This window comes from Vidua chalybeata, chromosome 23 (assembly GCF_026979565.1).
Source record: "Vidua chalybeata isolate OUT-0048 chromosome 23, bVidCha1 merged haplotype, whole genome shotgun sequence".
Classification (NCBI taxonomy): domain Eukaryota; kingdom Metazoa; phylum Chordata; class Aves; order Passeriformes; family Viduidae; genus Vidua; species Vidua chalybeata.
Genome location: NC_071552.1, coordinates 5,672,592 through 5,692,276, shown reverse-complemented (window position 1 = coordinate 5,692,276; position 19,685 = coordinate 5,672,592). Strand labels below are relative to the sequence as shown.

The window sequence follows — 19,685 nt, the reverse complement described above, 5'->3', positions numbered from 1 at the left end:
TCAGCTTCTGACCCCCATAGTCCCGCTGACCTTTCCTGGGGTTAGTCGTAGGCCCTTTTCATTGTGATGGGCTCGAAGTGGCTCATGTGGAGTTGATTATTTCCTTGCTTGTCTGGCCTTTTTGGTGCCATAACTCCAAGTCACTTCCATTTTTTTCCCCTTCTTTTGGCTGACCACAGTGAAAGGAAATGCTTTTGCTGGCGACAGGATCGGTTTGCACGCTTGACTGACTCGATTGAGACCCTGAAAGGGGGGGAGGGGGAGGGTAATGAACACTGTAGGTGCTGCATTTGCTTTTTAAAGGTTGATGTTAATGATTGAGTGGTCATTAGGCATTCATAAAAATGAGGCTTCGGCCGGCTCCGTTGCCTTTTGGCACTCCGAGCCCCGCGGGTTGGCATTAGGAGCGCGTCTGTCGCATCCCGCGGGCCGCGGTGGCTTTGGGAGCAGCTCGGTGGGTGCAGAGCGCTCTGCTGTCACTGCGCTGTCCCGGTACTGCAGCGCTCTGCTGTCACCTGCGCTGTCCTGGTACCACAGCGCTCTGCTGTCATCTGCGCGGTACTGCTGGGCTGTCCCAGCCCTGCAACGCTCTGCTGTCACCTGCACTGTCCCAGCCCCTCAGCGCTCCGCTGTCACCTGTGCAGTACCACCGGGCTGTCCCAGCCCTGCAACGCTCTGCTGTCACCTGCGCCGTCCCAGCCCTGCAACGCTCTGCTGTCACCTGCGCTGTCCTGGTACCACAGCACTCTGCTGTCATCTGCGCGGTACTGCTGGGCTGTCCCAGCCCTGCAACGCTCTGCTGTCACCTGCACTGTCCCAGCCCCTCAGCGCTCCGCTGTCACCTGTGCGGTACCACCGGGCTGTCCCGGTACCTCAGTGCTCCGCTGTCACCTGTGCGGTACCACCGGGCTGTCCCGGTACCTCAGTGCTCTGCTATCACCTGTGCGGTACCACCGGGCTGTCCCGGTACTGCAGTGCTCCGCTGTCACCTGTGCGGTACCACCGGGCTGTCCCGGTACCGCAGTGCTCCGCTGTCACCTGTGCGGTACCACAGCGCTCTGCTGTCACCTGTGTGGCACCGCCGGGCTGTCCCGGTACCGCAGCGCTGGGAATAAACCGCGCAGGTTTGTTCGTGAAGCCGTGGGCAGGCTGCCGGTGGCTGCTGGGCTGGAGCCCGCTCCTCCCAGCCCAGAAAGCTAATGAAGTCTATGTGCCAGCTGTTACACTCATTTTGCCAGACCCCAGGAGGACAGCATGAAGACAGTCAGTGATCAAAGGCTCTGGAGATCACTGAGGAGCTGAGCGGCAGGAATGTCTGATTGCTTTCTCTTGGAATGCCACAGGCTTCAATACCTCCTTTTTTTCTTTTTTTTTTTCTTTTTTTTTTTTTTTTTTAAGGTGTCTTGGTGTGAGATTTAATGATCTAACTCAGCTTGCTCACGCTGAAGCCAGAGTATTTTACTTAATTCAAGGGGATTAATTTGCTCTAAATTTAGGTGGTTTGAAAATTTGTGGGTTTTGTTGTACTGATAGCAAGTTAAAATGAAATTTTTCTTGGTAATTCTAATAAATTACCTAGGGGAAAAAAAACAAATTGCTGAGCTTTAGGTGTTAAATCACATATGGCATTATAAAGTGAGGTGGGATGAATAAATTTTGAGTTGGTGCTGTTTAGGAAAAATAGGAAATCTGTGTATCTAAAGCTGGTACAGTCCAGAGGGCTGTCACAGTGGAGCTGGTGGGCAGTGCCGTCCCTAAGGCTCAGTCACTTTTTCCTTGGGCTTCTTAAGAAAGGCTGTCAGCTCCTGGAGGCGGAGTGGGCAACCTGAATAACTCCCTCTGTTCCTGAACGTGCTGTTTCCTTCCTCCTCCTCCTTCTGCTCTACCCAACATTTATAGGACCTGAAACGTTTGGGTAGTGCAGAAACCCTTCCTCATTTAGCTGTTCCTCATATGGAACAGCTCGCTGAAGGTTGGGAGAGTGTTGGAGCGGGGTGATGGGGCGGGTGTGCATCAACAGATCGAGGTGGGGTGGTGGCTCTTGGAAAGGGAGGTCCTGGCGGTGTCCTGCCAGCTGGTCTGAGGTGGCAGGAAGATGATTCAGGGAGCTGAACCAAAATGGGGATGAGATAATGCTCTTTTCATAGTGACTGTCCTCAGCTGCAAGGGTGGAGAGGAGAAGTTCACGGTCCAGTAAATAAGTGGGGCAGGATCTCAGCTGTGTTTGGAAGGACACTGGAACTTGGCACTGTGGGAATGCATGGAAAACAGCATTTTGTCATCTTTTAGTGTGAAACCTTATTTGGGGGCGAACTTGGGTAGCAGTGAATTATTTTGGAGGTGAGGGTTATGCTCTGGTGCTAGGACCAGACTTGAGGAGCTGTACGTTGAAGACCACTGGTTTCTGGAGAAACAATGACAGACATGAAGCTTTGGGAAGAGACAAGAGGGTCACTGCTAGGGCTGCAAAAATCCTGGCTGCTCTGGTGCCTGTGCCTCCCCATCTTGGCTCAGTAGGGTGCTTCAGTGAGCCCACAGGCTTCTCCCTGCTCCAGGATGACCCATGTCGTGACCCTGGTGAGGTCTCCAGGCCGTGTGGCCGTGTGCCAGCTGCCCTGCAGCATCCTGTGTGCCAGGCTGATGTGCCATTCTGGTGTTGGGGACAGCGCTGCTCCCGTGCTGGGAAACCACTGTTGAACTGTGCCTTCCCCTCTGTTTGCAGTTAGAGGTGATGGTTTATTTTCTTGCCTGTGCATTCCAGAGGCTGCCGGGCTGAAACTGGGAGCTGCTGGATGCCTGTGCCCACAGCTCTGTGCTGAGCTCTGTCCTTTCATAAAGGGTCTGTGACAAACAGCTAGAGTTGTGTCATGTGCAGAAATACTTCATCTTACTAATTGCATCCAGAAGTACCAGGCACACATTTCTGGGTGCCCCTGTGTGTGCAGCGTGCTTTCCAGGGGCAGGCATCCATTGGAATGGTTGGGATGACCCCTCCCCCTGACACAAGTCTGTTATCTTCCTTGTTTCCCTTGATCCATGAGCAATAACCTACTTTAGAGCTGACAAGGAGGTCAAGTGCTGCATGAAGATAACTGGAGGATGACTTTAGGTGAAGAGGTCTGGGTGGAAGTAGGAGAAATGTGGCCTTTGCCATGCTGTGCCTTTCTGCTGTGCTGGAGAAATGGCCAGTGAAAGTGAAACGTGCATTTTCCTGATCCACAAAAAACATGTCTGTCTCTAGTCAACCTTGAATATTATTTTTATGAATAACTCATTTTTTAGTTTAAAATGCTCAGACAGTGACACCTCTTACTTCAAAATAATTTTGACTATTTGATCCACAAGTGATGGCAGTACATCCTTCCAATCTAGGAATAGTGAACAGTGGGCAGAGTTGTTCTGAGCAGAGCTCATCTTGGAGTCAAGGGCACTAAAATGGAGTCACATCTAACCAAGATGCTCCTCTTTCACAGGACCCCAGTGACTGATATTTGCTGTCAAAATGTCCCATATTTGCTGTCAAAATAACCCCTTAGGGTTATTGAAAAGATGGCAAAGGGGAAGAGTCATATTTTTCCATCCCTAGGGCTTTTTTTATACAATATTGAAGAGACAGAGTTTCTCCATGGGATTTCTAAAGACCAAGAAACTATGAGCTGTGGTCTTCCCTTCTTCTCTGTATTTAACAAGAGGCTTCTGGAGTGTCACCATCTGCAGAAGAAAAAGAAAGAAGCATTTTTGGGTTGTGTTGTGTGGCTGGCTCTTATCTTCCCCTGTGTTCCCAGATCTACCAGTGAGCAAGATGTTTCTGCCGTCCCTTCAGAAGCAGATGTTGAGAAGCTTCATTCAGATGCCCAAGTGTTGATGCTGAACAATCCTACTCCAGTTAAAGACAATATTTTTCCTTTTTTTCCTCCCAGTCAGAGAACTTTGGTCTTTGTGGCTTGCTCTGTGTACTCACTGCTTTGCAGTTGATCTTACCACTCCACAAGCCTGCAAAAGCCAAACTGGTAGGTCAAAAGAGGAGTAGCTGTTGACACTGGCAGCGAGGAACATGTAAGGAGAAAGATAAACAGAAGGAAATCAGAGCCTGGATAAAGTAGATCTCCAAAGATAAAGTTTAGTTAAAGATAATGAGCTGGCCTTGTTTAAAAAGACAGCTGCAAAATAACCCAGTAGCTCCATGTGCTGGGGTTAAAGTTGACCCAGAATATACGTTTCATTGCTTTTGATAAATAAATAGTGGAGGGAAGATTTGGCAAAAAGCAACATTGCCCCCAGCCCTCTTCAGCAAAGTGTTTGATGTTAACAAGTTCTCTGGGTGTTTACTTTGTCCTCTGCGTGTGCTGGTGGAGCGGCGCTCCTGCCCTTGAACCGAGGGAGAATTCAAATAAACCAACCCCTTCGGCACAGCTGGGCTCTTCTGCCATCTGTGGCTTCCCAGAACAGCCCCGGCTCGCCTTGGGAACCAGCCTGGGCTACAGGATTCCCGGTTCTTCCCAACAGCTGAAAGAAACTTGCCAGATCAGATAAAACTGCCCAGAAACAGGAGCAGAACTCAATAGCATTTCTTGCTGCCCTCTCGAGCTGTCAGTGTAACCCTGAGTGCAGTTTGTGGGCAGAAGTGGCAGTGAGCAAACAGCTCCATAAAATCCAGAGTGATTCTTTAATTATGATTGGAGGCTTTTCCTGATGCTTAATTTGCATGTCTACTTTACAGTGATGCTGTGATGATAAAATATGGTTGGTTTTAAATAAACCACAGGAATAATTTTGTTGTTGATATCTGGATACAGCTTCTTGGCAAACAAATGGTTCTATGAATACTCAATAAACTGGGACTTATTCCTACCAAGCATGTGTATTGCTGCACTTGTTTCTGTGCTGAAGTAAAACTCCCAGTTATTGTGTGTGTGTTGGATACATGTTTATATATGCAGCTGATAGATGAGATGTTTAAAGTCTGTGTTGAGTGTTATCAGCAGTGGAATTGTATGGCTGGGCTGATAAATGAAGTAACTGTGCTAAATGAGCTCAGATCTTATCCATCATAGCATTACACAAGGCCAGTTGGACATTAACATGAATGACAGCTGTGGATTTATTGTTTTCCTGGAGAAACCAGTGTTTGATTGAGACTCAGATTGTCAGAAACACCGTTCCTGAGACTCACTTCGGGCAAGTTCTGTTGCTGGTTCCATGATTTAGTTTGTATTTTGCTGGTTTAACAATTTATTATAGAGTCACTTAAGTTGGAAAAGACCTCTGGGATCATATTTAGTTTGTGTTTTGCTGGTTTAATGATGTAGTTTTTATTTTTGATGATGAAAGTGAGATCTCACGTAGCTGAATGGTCGTGTGTGATCTGGCCAAGGAAAGGACTGCCCTCTCTAGAAGCAGTCATGGAGATAAAAGTGAACATAATGCATGCCACGAAAGGATATAGGAGAAAGCACAATTTTTGGGGGGAATATAAATGAGAACAAGACTAATATTGGTGGTTTTTCATTGCTATGGTTTGCCTGTAAAGCCCAGCAGAAGGAACCAGCAGATGACAGGTCTTAGTGAGCAGGTTTAGAGCAATTGAGAGTGGTAGCGGCATCGCAGCAGTAGATTCATAGAAACTTGTAAAACAAGTGCAGCCTGATGATAGATGGTCAAATGATTATTGTTTGCAAACAATATTATCTCCAATAGATAAGCTGTTTACTTTGGACTCCAGCTCCTCTGGGTGGAACGGAGTCTAATTTATCAAGGCAGAGCAGTTCAATGCGGATGCCTCATGCCCCAGCTGTGGAAAAACTCTTACATTAAGAATAGTACTTGGAACCACAGTGAAGTTCAGCTCTTAACTCACTTTTACAGATGGTTTCTATATTGCAAAGAATATTAGCTGTTTCCTGGTTGTGCTTTTTTTTTTTTTTTTTCTTTAAACCCCAAACACTTTGTTGTAGGAGAGTTAAAAGACAAACTCCTGAAACTCACAGTAGACATGTGCCTGTTTGTTTTGTAGCTGTTTCCGTGCCTCATCTTAGTCTGGAGCTTTGGGCTTTCAATTTGGATAATCTGGCGCTATGCATCCAACCCCTGGGCGCTTCCAGGCACTGCTCCTCATCGCTGCCACCAGCCTTGTCACTGTCACCAGCACAGGTAAGGCCTCGCCCAAGCTGGGGACTTGGAGGTTTTGGGGTTGAGCTCAAACTTTGGAACAAACAATGCTTGGGAGTGCATTTCAAAGTGGCCAGCTTTAATGGATATTGTCTATGGGCTGCTTTTAAGGAAGCATGGAGCACTGAAACACAGCCTTACATTCAGTGTATGACTTTGCTTGTGAAAACTTGGCTCAAGACAAGCTCCAGAACATGGAAGACTCTGGGTTCCATGGATTTGTTCCTTGGAATCTCCATGGATTCAGCTGGACGCCGGTTCTGCTGCATGCAGTGCATCTTGTGTTCCCAGGGGTTGGGAGGGGTTTGGATTTTCAGGGGGAGAGGGGAATCAGCCCTTTGAAATCCGAAAGCTGATGCGTGGCTGCAGTTGGAACAGTTCTGGTGTTAAAAAAAAGAAGAGGGATGGTTTTAATTGACACATCTGCTCTGTGTAGTCAGCTTGTCTTAACGTAACCACACAAAAAAGAAGCTTTTACTACTTTTAGCACTTCATAGCCAATCGTTATGAGCAAATGGGATAAATTTTATTTTTCAAGCAGTCATGGGAGATAAATTCCAGCTGCAGGGTCACTGCTACCAATTTTGCCTTTTACGCGAAGTGCAGTGTTGGTGTCAGAAGTGAGGGCAGGGGCGAAGATGAAAGTAGCAGTATGATTTCATAGCAATAGGTGGCAAGCGAACTGAAAGGTCAGTGCTTCCCTCTTATCCCTGGTAATTCAAACTGAACTAATAGGAAAAACAGTTTTCTAATTAAAAGCTAAAAATGGACATCTGGAGTCCTGCGAAATGCTTGGATACCATTTTTATGGATTTCATCTTTTTTTGTTAAGTGAAGCCACACTTTAATTTCCAGTTTTATTTTATGTTTATGCAGATAGTTTATGGTTCAGTTAAAAATGTGCAGTTTCTCATCTGAAACTCATAACCAGAGCTGGGATGGACTGACTTGAGAAGAAAAGCATGAACCCAGGGCCCCACCTATAAGAAAACTGTCTCTGACTTGGATGTCATTTAATATCATCTTGACCCGTACTATCTGGAATTCCTTAGTTCCTTTACAAAATAGAAGTTGTTTTTCCCTGCCAATGTGTCTATTTTTAATTTAGTTTTTTTCTCCTAATTTATATTGCTAACCAATTAAGTATTACTGGTGTTAATTGCCTTTTGCTTGCTTCCTTCATGCAAAATCTTTAGTGGAGAATTCAATAGAAAACAAATGGAAATACTTCCCAGCGTTTCATTGGCCAGGATAGGAAAAAATCTCTTCCAACAAGCAGGAATTTTCTTCTGGCAAATAAATGGATTCTCATAACCAACTTCTGTGGAATTGAACCTTTTATTTATTAGCAGCTCTTCCTGTTTCTGTTCCTCTTTACTCAGTAAAGATAATGGATGCCCAATTCATCATCCTTGTCCTGATGAAGTCCATGTATTTGGAATTAGCAAGAGCCTTTGCTGTTCGTCCAGCTTTTTTTTTTAATCCGGCTATTTTTAATTAGTTCTGCAGACTCGGAGACGGTTCTGTGTAAATACCTGGCAGGCTCCTGCCATTTCTAGCATTTTACAAGTCACGTCCGGGCCTGCTTCATATGGGACAGATCAGCTACAGCTGCGTGTTCCTGTGCTCCCTCTCTTCAGGTGATGGGTGCTGTTTTCCTCTGGATAAATCCGGTGGGATTGCAATTTTTGCTGGCCCTAGCAAGCATGATGACTCTGCCTTGTGCACACTTGGGGATGTACCTCCCCCTTACTGCACCTACCTCCATTTAGTTGTTGTTGCCCCCTTTGTGGGGTTTGAATCTTTACCCTGTCTTTGAGAGCGAGCAGGAATCTCTCCTGAGTTCCTCTTGCCAAGGAAAAGGCAACACTTGCTTGAGTATAACTCGCAACTTGGAGTTTAGAGACCCTTTATATGGTGAGTCTTTCCTACCAGTCAACACGTTGTTAACCTTATCACCTGTGTCCATGCAAAATTCTGGTCCCTAACTCAATATATGTATATTTTTCCTTTTAGATATAACTCCCCGTTTTATTTCTGACCCCTCCTCTACTGTCCAGAAGTCTGGTGAGCCCGTCCAACTCCGCTGCTCTGCCGAGCCCTCCACAGCTCGCATTTCCTGGCTGTTTAATGGGGAGCCTCTGAACAGCAGGGTGGGAGAAGTGGAAATCCAGTCAGGATCTTTGACAATCGTGTCCCTGAGCCCGGTGACGTGCGGGCGCTATCAGTGTGTGGCGAGCAGCGGCGTGGGCGCCGTGCTGAGCCGGCCAGCCACCGTGTCCATGGGCAGTAAGTTCATCTGCATTTCTGTTCTTTGCTCCTTGCCAATTCTCAGCTGGCTTGTATGGTTTGTTCTTCTTTGACTTCTAGAAAATGCCTAGATCAAAATGTTCTGGGGTGTTTTTTTTTCCTCAGCCAGTACTTACAATATGATGGATTGTACACTTCTTGCCTTTCTTTTCAATTACATCGTCTGAGACCTGTGTGATGCAGCCCTGGAACAGATTCCCCAGAAAGCTTGTGGATCCCCATCCTTGGAGGCTTTTAAAGCCTCAGCTAGACCAAACCATACCTGATGGATTTAGTGTTAGTGTCAGCCTCATTTTGAGTTGAAGGACCTCAAGGATCTCCTTCAGCAAACACAAATGTTATTCAATGAAATAATATTAATTTCTGTGAATTGGCCTGAAAATACAAGATTCCCAAATGCTTCCCTTCACAAAGGATGTTGAAAGAAGCTGCCATGCCATTACAGAAGCATGCTTGAGAGTTAAGGAGAAATCTGTGGGAATTGTTGCCTGGGAGCTGGAGATTTTAATTTTCAATTGATTTGATCAAACTGGTGTTGATGTTCTTCAGGTGGGGACAGTTCTCACCTCTTAGGGACAGCTTCCCTTCTCTTAGTTACACTGGTTCTTCTGATCAGTCGTTGCCTTGATGCTTGATCTGTAAATTGTGTGACCTCAAGGGATTTGGAAGAGGAAGGACAATATCTTCCACGTGGAAAGGACAGTGCAGTGCTGAGAATGGGAGTACAATATTCTTGCATGAGCATGATTTGTCTGCTTGGGATCTGTGGGCTGTCTGAATTGGGTCTTTGTCAAGCAGGGTTTGAGTGATTTCTCTGGAAGGGCACTTCATCTATGGAGCATGTCCAAAATCCCCTTGGGAGGAAGATCTCTTATAAGTGTTTTGGTAAAGTACTGACCCATGGCCAGTCCCTCTCAAGAGAGCTCCAAGGGTGGCCAACATAAGAAAACTTCACAGCCTGAAAGAAGTTTGAACATGGAGGGAGTAGAAGAGCAGCTTTCACACTTCCCTCCTCCCTTGGAGGTTTTGGCAGCACACAGGAAGGTGCTGGGAGCTCTCTGCCTGCCTCACAGCACTGCTGTGTTCATTATCATCCCAGAAAGACAATTCCATGTTTTTATGGACAGGCTTCCTGCTGTCAGCGTGAATTGTCTTCTGTAGTGCCCTCAGAGCATGTCAGGAGTCCTGCAGCCTTTCCAGTGTCTCTGCTGGCTTTTCTGGGAGCAGTTGAGGGGATGTAGGAATTATTTTTTCTCCTCCCTGTTCCCATGTAAAAGCTTTTTGTAGTAGGGAAGTGGATAAGGAGGGTTTATGGTGTTATGGGCTGCAGGATAGACCAGGTCTGTTGATGTGAATGTCCAAAAGCTGCAGCAGAGAAGATAATCAGCATGAAACCAACTGTATTCTGAACACTAATACTGAGCTTACTGCCCTTCCCCTCTCCCAGGCCATGGCTGCTCTTACCCTGTTCCCAACTCTCTCCAGGTTTAGCTGACTTTGATGCCCTGGGGACGGCTGCTGTTGCAGCAGAGGAAGGAGGCACAGCTCTCATTGGGTGCAAGGTGCCAGAAAGTCACCCCAAAGCAGAGGTTCGCTTCCAAGTGCGGGGGAAATGGCTGGAACAATCAACAGGTGAGGTGTTTTGTGCAATATAAGTATCCAACAAAAGCTTGCCTAGAGTTTTTTCCTTGAACTTAAAGGAAAAAACTCCTCTGGAAAGTTGCAGAACTTCCTGTGCAGATTGCTTTATCTAAACCTACCTTTGGAAATGAGTCTCCTTTGCATGGTGATTTCTTTTTGATACTACATTTAGAATAAATAGGTGTAGCTGACAAATTAATCTTAAAAATTACTAAAAAGGAAGACATCTTCTGAAACTAAATTACATTTAATCCTCTTTTCACCTTCCCCACTTGTTTAGACAACTACCTAATTCTTCCATCTGGAAACCTGCAAATTTTGAATGTATCTTTAGAAGACAAAGGATCCTACAAGTGTGCAGCATACAACCCAGTTACTCACGACCTCAGAGTAGAACTCACTGCACGGAAGCTCACAGTCACACGTGAGTATTCAGTTCAGCTTTCCAGAATTAATACAGCTCAAACAGAATAAATAACATCCTTTTTTTTAGCACGAGCCTATCAGTGCCTCCAACACCATAGTATGTAAGATCTCTCCTCCATTCTTTGCACATTCAGTTCTTATTTCCCCTCACTGTGGAGGAGCAGCCTGACTGCTTTTCAAATTCCAGGCAGTCACCTTTGGAAAGGGGATACTGCTAATACTTCTGTCCCCAAATCTGTTTTGGAGCAGGACTTCTGGGAAGCAGTGTTACAACATTGTGCTCAGTCCCAAGTGCAGTGTTTGAAAGACATGGAGGAGGACAGAGAATGGGATGGGAGGGTGTGGTTTAAAAGCCTGGTTGGTTTCTCCTGTAAGGAAAAGCTAAGAGAATTGGGACAGTTCAGCCTCTAAAATATAAGGTTTAGCAGTGACCTAATTGTGACCTTCCAGTACCTGAAGGGAGCCTACAAGAAAAATGGAGAGGGAGGGCCTGGAGTCAGAGGACAGAGGGGAATGGCACTGATGGAGAGTATGTTTAGATTAGATATTGGGTCCCTGTGAGGGTGGTGAGGCCTTGTGAGGCTCTCTGCCAAGAAAAGCTGTGGCTGTCCCATCTCTGGAAGTGTTCAAGGCCAGGATGGACAGGGCTTGGAACAACCCGGTCAAGTGGAAGGTGACCAGAAGCCCAAACCATTCTGTGATTCTCTTCCATGATTCATCTCCTCTCCTCCAGGTCCTTCTTCAGGCAGCTCCCACATCCTTCACCCGCTGGCTCCCCAGAGCCTGGCAGTGCCCCGGCACAGCGCCCTGACCCTGGAGTGTGTGGTCAGTGGGTCAGCTCCGGCCCCCATCCGCTGGGTGAAAGACGGCCGGGATGCGCTGAGGAGAGGCAGGTGGAAGCTGCTGCACTCCCACCTGGTCACGGACCGGCTCGAGCCGTCGGATGCTGGGAATTACTCCTGTGTGGTGGGAAGTGACTCTGGAACAGTGAAATACGTTCACTATTCGCTTACTGTACTTGGTAAGAATTAAAGACATTTTCACATCCAGGCAACAAACCTACCCTTCATATACCTGCTAGTTTTGGCATCTGCTTCCAAACAACCTCGCATTCTTTCTCAACCTTAAGCGTATTAAAATAAAGAATACAGATCTGTTTATAATGACCGTATCCCATTATTTCTCCCAAGTTAAAATCCGTAATTATTTATCTCTTCAAACCATTTGCAGTCTGAAATAATGAAACAGTGAAGGATAACAAACTCCAAGGGAAGAACTGATCCATTTATTTTCCTACAGAGTGCCAGTGTCAGTAATGTGCCGGGGACCAGATTTGCTTCTTTTGAGGTTGTATGTAAACAAAAACTGGTGAGGGAAGGTGATAAGTTTGGATGAGAACATAAACAAAAGCAAAAGAAACATAATCATATATTTGGCCTCTTTTGTTTGGCTGCTAGTTGTTCCTCACCTCCCCTTTCCATTGTAGCAGATTTTCCTGCTATTTGAGTTTTTCTGCGTTCATGACAGATTTTATTTGGGTTTTAATATGTGTGTGTTTGAGTTACTCAGAAAACAGGATGTTGACGCACAACACACCTCTTTTTGGGGGATGTCACTAATTAATTGTTTTGAAAATAGAAGTCTTTTATTTACAAGATTGATGCAAACATGTGGCTGTTGAAATAAAAGGGAGAAACCATTCAAATAAGCCCATGCGTGGGAAAAGCAGCTTTGGGCTGTGCAGCTTGGGGTACTTGTTCAGCCTTTGGATGTGATAAGCCTATGTAATGTTTCACAGCAGTTTTTTCAGGACTTAGTCTAAGTCGTTTATGTAGTATCATTTCCCTTTCCAGAACCTGCCTCACTCTCCAGGGGACTGCAGGACGAAACCGTGGCCACGGGAGCGAGCGTCCATTTCTGGTGCGAGGTTGGCGGCAGCCCTGCTCCCACCCTCACCTGGCTCCACAACGCGGCTCCTCTCCATCCCTCACCACGACATTTCCCCACGGGGAACCACCTGCGGATCTGCGGGGTCACCCTGGAGGACTCTGGCTTGTACCAGTGTGTGGGAAACAATGGAATTGGGTTTGTGCAGTCCACGGGGAGACTCCGTGTCCAGCCAGGTAGGAGCACTTGCAGCCCTCAAGAACTCACATTAAGCATTTATACTTTAAGCTTTATTCTGTTGTGGTTTTTTTTTTTTCCCTAGATTATGTATTAATTTGTTTCTGACCACTAATCTTACAAAGAAGGTGCTTTCAGATGGATTTTTAGAGATGCGGGGATTTCTGGGGTAGTGTGGCTACTTGGTACTTAAAACATGGATTATCAGCTGCAATCAAATCAGCTTATGATTGGACTTGATGCGATTTATTCTTAAATGGAATCAGGATCCTGTTGTGCTGGATGAGCTGGTACTCCTAGTAGTATTGGCTGCTGAGTAGTTAAGCCTGTTCCATAATCAAGTTTACACAACAGTCATCAGGTTTGGGGTTAATGCACACTTCCCCTCTATCAGATAGGCAGGATCAGGTACCAGTAGTCTTTTTGATCTCTTTTCTGTCTAAGATACCTTCTAATACCCAGAGAAGTTGATTTCTGCTGGCACAAGGATGCTGGCAAGACTGCTGCTGTCCCCATTCTCTCCCTGTCATGCATAGCTGAAGCTTTGAACCTTCTCTGGACCAGTTACGGTTGGTGTGAGCTGTGCAGAGCCTGGCTGAGCAGAGATTTCGTGGCCTGTGCATGTGTGGAGTGGACTAAGCCAGTCTTGCCTGCACTGTGTTCCTCACTGACAGTCAAGTCTTTTGTCATTTAGAGAATTTAATGTGCAGTTTTGAGTGTAGGTTTTTATCAGCCTTCTCTAAGGTGGAGTCTGTGCTGGTCTCTTCAGGCTGGAAGGGAAGTCTAGAGATGTTGTGTAGAGAAGAAATAATTGTTTAAAAGGTTAGAAAGAACCACATGTGATTTTTTAAATTGTATTGACTTGTTCTGGCATTAAGTGTCATATCCCTTAGTTGAATTCATTCTTTGGTTGCCTTTCCCCCCAGGAAAAGACTCTGTCCCCATCATCATCTCTTCCCCAGCCAACACCACCGTGGTGGCTGGTGGGGATGTGACCCTGTCCTGCAATGCCACCGGCCTGCCTGCTCCTCTGATCCGCTGGTACGACAGCAGAGGCCTCGTGATCAGCCACCCCACCCAGGAGCTCCCCCCCAAACCACAGAGCCCTCCCCGGGCAGGGCCAGAGCCCTCCTGCCCCTCGGTGCCCCGGCTGGGCTGGGGCTCCCTGCGCCTGCGGAACGTGACCCCGGAGCGCGCCGGGCAGTTCCGCTGCGAGGCCAGCAACGAGCACGGCTCTGCCCTGTCCACAGCCTTCCTTACTGTCGGTAAGTTGAAGCCCCAAACTTTCCTCTTGGCTCCCTGATTTAGGTGAGAAATGCCTCAAAATAAGAAATGCGTGGCAGGCGGGTGGGGCGGAGTCTCGGGGAAAGGAAGCAGAGGAGTCGTAGTTGTCTTCATGGAGCAGTTCCTCCATCCTACCCTAGGCAGAGGAGGAATGCTGTGTGCACTGCATGGACTTAGCATCTTCTCTGTGAAAAAAACTGTCTGAGGGTGTGTTGGACTAAGCCCTTTCTGACTCAGAGATGGGCCAACTGAGAGGACAAAATGCCTTTCATGCCTTAAAGTCAATCATCTAAAACTACCCCTCGTAGGTCCTAATACAATACATCTTTCATAGCTCTATTTCTCCAAAGTATCTAGTAATACTTTTACAAAACCATCCTTTAAAACTTGTTTCTATTTCCATTTCTCTCTCAACAATATCTGTCCTATTTCATAACATTTCTAAGTCAACATTGCTTGTCTCAATGTTTACATACGAATACATACTATGTGAGCCTTCTGTCAGGTTTTGAGAATTTTCTACAAATCCATTTCCCACAAGGGTGGTATTTTTTATTTATTTCTTGAAATTGCTACTAGGAAAAGACAGTACTTACATTAAAGCAAGATGGGAAAGAGCCTTTCCTCACATTGGAATATTATGTGACATTAATAACAGGTTTGAGCTCCCCCAGGTTCCCTTCACAAGAACTGAGATACATATTTTTAGTTACATGAAGTTACTTAAGTTTCTCAGCTCTTTCAGCACCTTGCCTTAGTTAATTTAGCTGAATGCCAGGGAGATTTCAGGTCAGTGGGATTTAATATGTGGCCCCATATTTAAAGTTCTTTGGTTAGAGTTTAAGACTCCTGTAAATGACATGAAAAGATGCTTAAAGGTTCACTTAGGGGAAAAAAAAGAAAGAAGAAACCTCAAGAAAGTGATCCCATCATGTAGTTTTATAAATCAGTTATTTTTGGATCTTGCTGAGTGGAAAAACGAAACTAAATATCATCCCAGAATTCAGCCTGTGTTAAAGAGAAAAATCCCAGTGCTTTGCCTCAGAATTTTATGGCAGTGAGTTCAATTTTAATGCTTTGTTTATTAACTTTTATCGGTTTCTAATACGTTGTACTGGCTGCTGATTATGGTGCAGAGGGTGGTTAAGGCATTTGGTTTTGATATAAAAGTCTCTGAGGACTTTCTGGGAGCTGTTAGGGGTTTAGAACAGCTCACAGCCATGCCAAAGACATGCTCAGACACTCAGCTGTTTAATGAAGAATTCCTGCCAGGTAACACTTCCGAAGCACCTGAATGACTTCAGCTGGGATTCCATTTCTTTGGTAGAAGGATCAGCTTAAACACCTCTCAGCCTGAGAACCCAGTCCCGTAATTTGCCTTGTCGCAGCACACAGCAAGAGAGTACATTTGGCTGAAAAATATATCTTTTTTTTTTTTTTTCCCTTCTGCTGGATCTATTCCAGGCTGTGATTCATTGCATGGTCTTACAGCGGGCAGGACAACTTCAGCTACCATCATAGTGAGAAACCACCAAAATGTGAAATGATGCCTCAGGATCCTGTACTCACAGCCCTCCCTTTTTTGGGTCTTTTTTAGACAGTTGTGGGGTTGGCCTGCATGGCAGGATCTTCTCAGAGCTACTGAACACAAGGTTAAATCTCTAAAATAACTTCATCTAATGGAAAAGAAGGAGAAAAATACACTGCAGACAGCCTGAGTAGCAGGAGAGGGAGTGAAAAACACAAGGAGCATTTAGGCTACACAGGTGGGTGTTTCAGGGGCAAACAGGCTGAAGTTGCTCCTACAGAAACCTTAGAGAAGCTCTGAGAAATCCTAATGTGATTTGAAACACATGCCAGGTGTGGGTGACCTCACTGATGTGCTGCATTCAGGTTTTCAGAGGGCTTCCCCAGCCTGTGCTGAGGTATTTGGAGAGCTTGGAAAGCAGGGAGGATCCTCTGGCTGTTAAAGGAGCAGGGAAGAAGTGCCTGGGAATGTGACCTGTTTGCACAGCAGATATAAAACCAGGAGCTGCTGGCTTTGCCTGTGGCTGTACCCTGGTCAGGAGGGGAGCAGGAGAACAAGCAAAGGTGCTGTGAAACACAGCAGGTGGGGAAAGGTTTCTGTAGGAGGAGAGGCTGAAAAAGTGAGGGCTCTTCCCCTTCAAAATGAGGCAGCTGAAGGGGAAAAACAACAGCAGGCAGTAGAGTACTGGGTATTATGGAATGTATGAGTTGGAGCCAGGCTGGGAGAGTTGGGATGGTTCGTCCTGGAGAAGAGAAGGATCTGGGGAGATCCTAGACCCCCTCCCCATGCTTAAGAGAGCTGGAGAGGGTTTTTGTATACGGGCCTGGAGTGACAGGACAAGGGGGAATGGCTTCACACTGCCAGGGGGCAGGGATGGGTGGGATATAGGGAAGAAATTCCTCCTTGTGAGGGTGGTGAGGCCACAGAGCAGCTGTGGCTGCCCCATTTCTGGGAGTGTCCAAAGCCAGGCTGGACAGGGCTTGGAGCAGCCTGGGATAGTGGAAGGTATCACTGCCCATGGCAGTGGGGTGGAACTGAATAGCCTTTAAGGTCCCTTCCAACTCAAATCATTCTAAGATTCTATGAATACATTCTTTTAATGCCCAAATTTTGGTCATTCAGTCCTTCTCCAGTTGCTGATGGGGTCAGGATTTTGGGTGCATGCAGCCTTTGGCCTGACTCAGCTCAGTGCTGCTGGTGATCTTGGTGGGGGATTGGGAAGCTGAGGGAGAAAAATCTCCATAGCTAAGGGGAAAGGGATGGCACTGAGAGCAACAGCCAAAAAAAGTTGCATAATGACACAGCAGCAGAGAGAAGGCTGATGTGCTGGGTTATATGGGTAGTAATTATACCAGAAACTTTGCAAAAAGAGCTTTGATCTGAGTTACTCAATGGGAATTGTTACCCGGGGGTTGTTTTCCAAAGCAAAAATACAACAACCCAGCAGTTGCTGACGACTCCCCTCCTGCAGCAATAAACACAGCGCTGGCTGTGGGTCTGCTGTCACCAGCTGAAACCACAACTCATCCTCCACTCCAAGAGTCCGTGTCCCCAGTGCCAGCAGGCGCCAAACCAAACCGTGCCCACCCACATCCTCGGGGTCCACCACGGTGCCGAGGGCCTTCCACCTCCTCCCATTTGTTTCCAATATCACGCCCTTCCCGCTGCTCCACTGACAGCAGAGATACCCTTTCGCTCAGGGATTGTTCTGGGAGTGTCTGGTGTTTTAAGACCATCTGGGCTTTGGGGACATCCTCCCCACGTTGTTGCCTTCTTCCTGTCTCTGAATTTTGTGGCATTGCTAAATAAATGAGAAGAAACAAACAAGGAATGCTTGCCGAGAGCATGTCTTCAATTTGAAAAGAGAACTTTCCTTCCCAGCTTTTTAAAAAGTGGCCAAAAATAGCAGCCACACTTGCTGCTGGTATTTTAATGGAGGTTTGAAGGAATCTGAGTCAGCCAGGCTAACACTGCCTAGGCTTTACATTACCAAGGAATTTGTTTGTTTTGTAAACCAAGTTCCCTTCATTCCCTTCCCCTTCCAGACCCCAGCACGTAACATAAACCTACACAAATCTGAAAGGATGGACAGGGCTCCGAACATCTGGCTGTCCCACTGCTGCCGTGTGCAGCCTTGAGGAGCTGTGCTGCTTCCCAAACCTTCTTGCTTTAAGTACTGATATTTTCTTGTCCTGGATAATCTCAGATGTCCAACCTGCCACCCTTTTCCTGCCTGGAATTCTGACGAGCCCTGCATCAGCCGAATAGGGCTTTTTTTTTGTCTTGTGGCCTCTTTTAGACTACTGATACTATATAGATTTCTTTTTCATACCAGCAAAAGTAAATAGGTTGGAGGAGGCTGGAGAAGGATTTCTAGAAATGCGTTGGTATTAAATTGCATGTAGATCTTCCTGTAAACTGAGCTTATTCTCAGCATAAATTTTCAAATGAAGTAGTTGAGTTGTACAGCTTTCAAAGCTTCTCTAAATTGCAGCTAAAACCTCAGAAACTGGAGTAGGAGAATGTCCTCTTGTGTGCACGCCAGTGCAGGCCATGAAAAGTTCCTTGTACAACGACATACAAATTACTCGGTTTGTCTCACAAATTTAGCTATATACTTATTTATTTCTTTTAATATGCATTGCCATGACTTAATTTAGTGGAGATACGGTCAAACTGTGCCTGTAGACCTTGAGTTTCAGGTTTTCTCTCTTTGCTACTGTGAAAAAAAAAATAAACCAAATAAAACAAACTGAACCCCACTGCTGTGCCCTGAAAAAACACCCAGGCCGCAGCTTGGCACCAGGCTCAGATCTGTGTGGGCACCTCTGGACCTGACGTTTTGCAGCAGGGCTTGTTTGGAAATGTCACTCTGAAATGATTTAGTGTCCCCTCGGCACGGGGCGAATGTACGTCATCGTGGGGATGTAACCAGACCCTCCCTTTGCAGTTCCTTCAGCAACTGGCACGAGAGCAGGAGAAACAGCTCCTCTGGAGCTTGCCCAGAGCGACGAGAGCGGCGGTGATTTTGGTGCAGAAATGGCATTTTCAAGCTCTCCTCCAACAAATTCTCCTCTGGATGTGGCTGCGATGGAAAAAGCGTCGAGCGCCGCCGCCCCGCCCGAGGCCCCCATCATCCTGAGCCCCCCGCAGACGCCGAAGCCGGACACGTACAGCCTGGTGTGGCGGCCGGGCCGCGCCGGGGGCCTGCCCATCAACGCCTACTTTGTCAAATACCGCAAGGTACCGTCCCCAGCCTGCCCAGCCCCGCCGGGGACGCACCGCGGTTCTCTGGGTTTCCCAAGGAACCGGCACTGCTGCTGTGCTGTGATGGCCGGTCGGGGTCTGGGGGCTCGACCTGGACGCCGCAGCCTTCCCAGAGAGAGGTCCCGCAGGAGACAGCTTTCTAGGGGTTCAGGCAGTCCTTCAGCCACCAGGTAACCTCAGCAAAGGGCAGGCAGCTCAGCTCAGCAGTGATTTCAGCTCTGCCTTGCGAGGTGTCCCCAGGCCACAGGGACAAAGAGACAGGAGCGCAGTTCCACAGAGGTAGCCTTTATTGCAGCACCCTGAGAAGGAGGCCAGGGACGACAGCTCCATCCAGAACAGGGCAGAAACTGGGGTTTTATGGGGAAAAGCAAGGGTGGTACAAAGGGGGAAAATCCAATGGGTTACAAAGAATATACACGGGACCCCAAAGCAAGCTGGGAACTCACCATGACCAGGGAGGGTTTCTCAATCCAGGAGGGTTGAGATGATCTTATCACAGCCCACTCAAGGGACATCTCTCCAAGGGAGAGATTTGGCATGCTTATCTGTCTCCACACTGGTGTGAACCAGGACATGGGTTCAGGCCAGGCAGAACACAGCGTGTAGCTGAAGCACAATGTTCCTGTGCCCACACAGCTTGTTTGAGGGATGGCTGACATTATCACCAATACATTGCTCTGCCTAGTTTTAAGATTTATCCAGGCTTTTCTGTCCTTTACAGTGTCATTATGGAGAATTGGGCTTCAGGGTGTGTTCTGTGCAAAATCAATGGAGTTAAAAATGCATTTAAATGTGAGCCAGCTTGAATCTCTGTGTGACAGTAGAAGGGAAGCTGAGTTTTACCTTAGTGCATCACCAAGTTTGCTGCTCTGGGTCCCAAAGGGACTCAATTAAACCAAAGTTATCAAATATGAAAGTGAACTGAAATTTGCAGGGC

General features: G+C 46.8%; 1 protein-coding gene across 4 annotated transcripts in view; it reads left to right on the top strand.

Annotated features, from left to right (window-relative positions):
* CDON (cell adhesion associated, oncogene regulated) overlaps window positions 1-19,685 on the top strand; it is a 56,433-nt gene that overhangs the window by 13,641 nt on the left and 23,107 nt on the right. For all 4 annotated transcript variants that reach the window (XM_053963282.1, XM_053963283.1, XM_053963284.1 and 1 more), the window contains exons 2-9: window positions 6,014-6,150; window positions 8,185-8,457; window positions 9,964-10,110; window positions 10,400-10,543; window positions 11,279-11,566; window positions 12,399-12,668; window positions 13,596-13,934; window positions 18,432-18,724. In XM_053963282.1, the coding sequence (XP_053819257.1) occupies window positions 6,075-6,150; window positions 8,185-8,457; window positions 9,964-10,110; window positions 10,400-10,543; window positions 11,279-11,566; window positions 12,399-12,668; window positions 13,596-13,934; window positions 18,432-18,724 (1,830 nt within the window). In that variant the 5' untranslated portion in view covers window positions 6,014-6,074. The remainder of the gene's footprint in view (window positions 1-6,013; window positions 6,151-8,184; window positions 8,458-9,963; window positions 10,111-10,399; window positions 10,544-11,278; window positions 11,567-12,398; window positions 12,669-13,595; window positions 13,935-18,431; window positions 18,725-19,685) is intronic.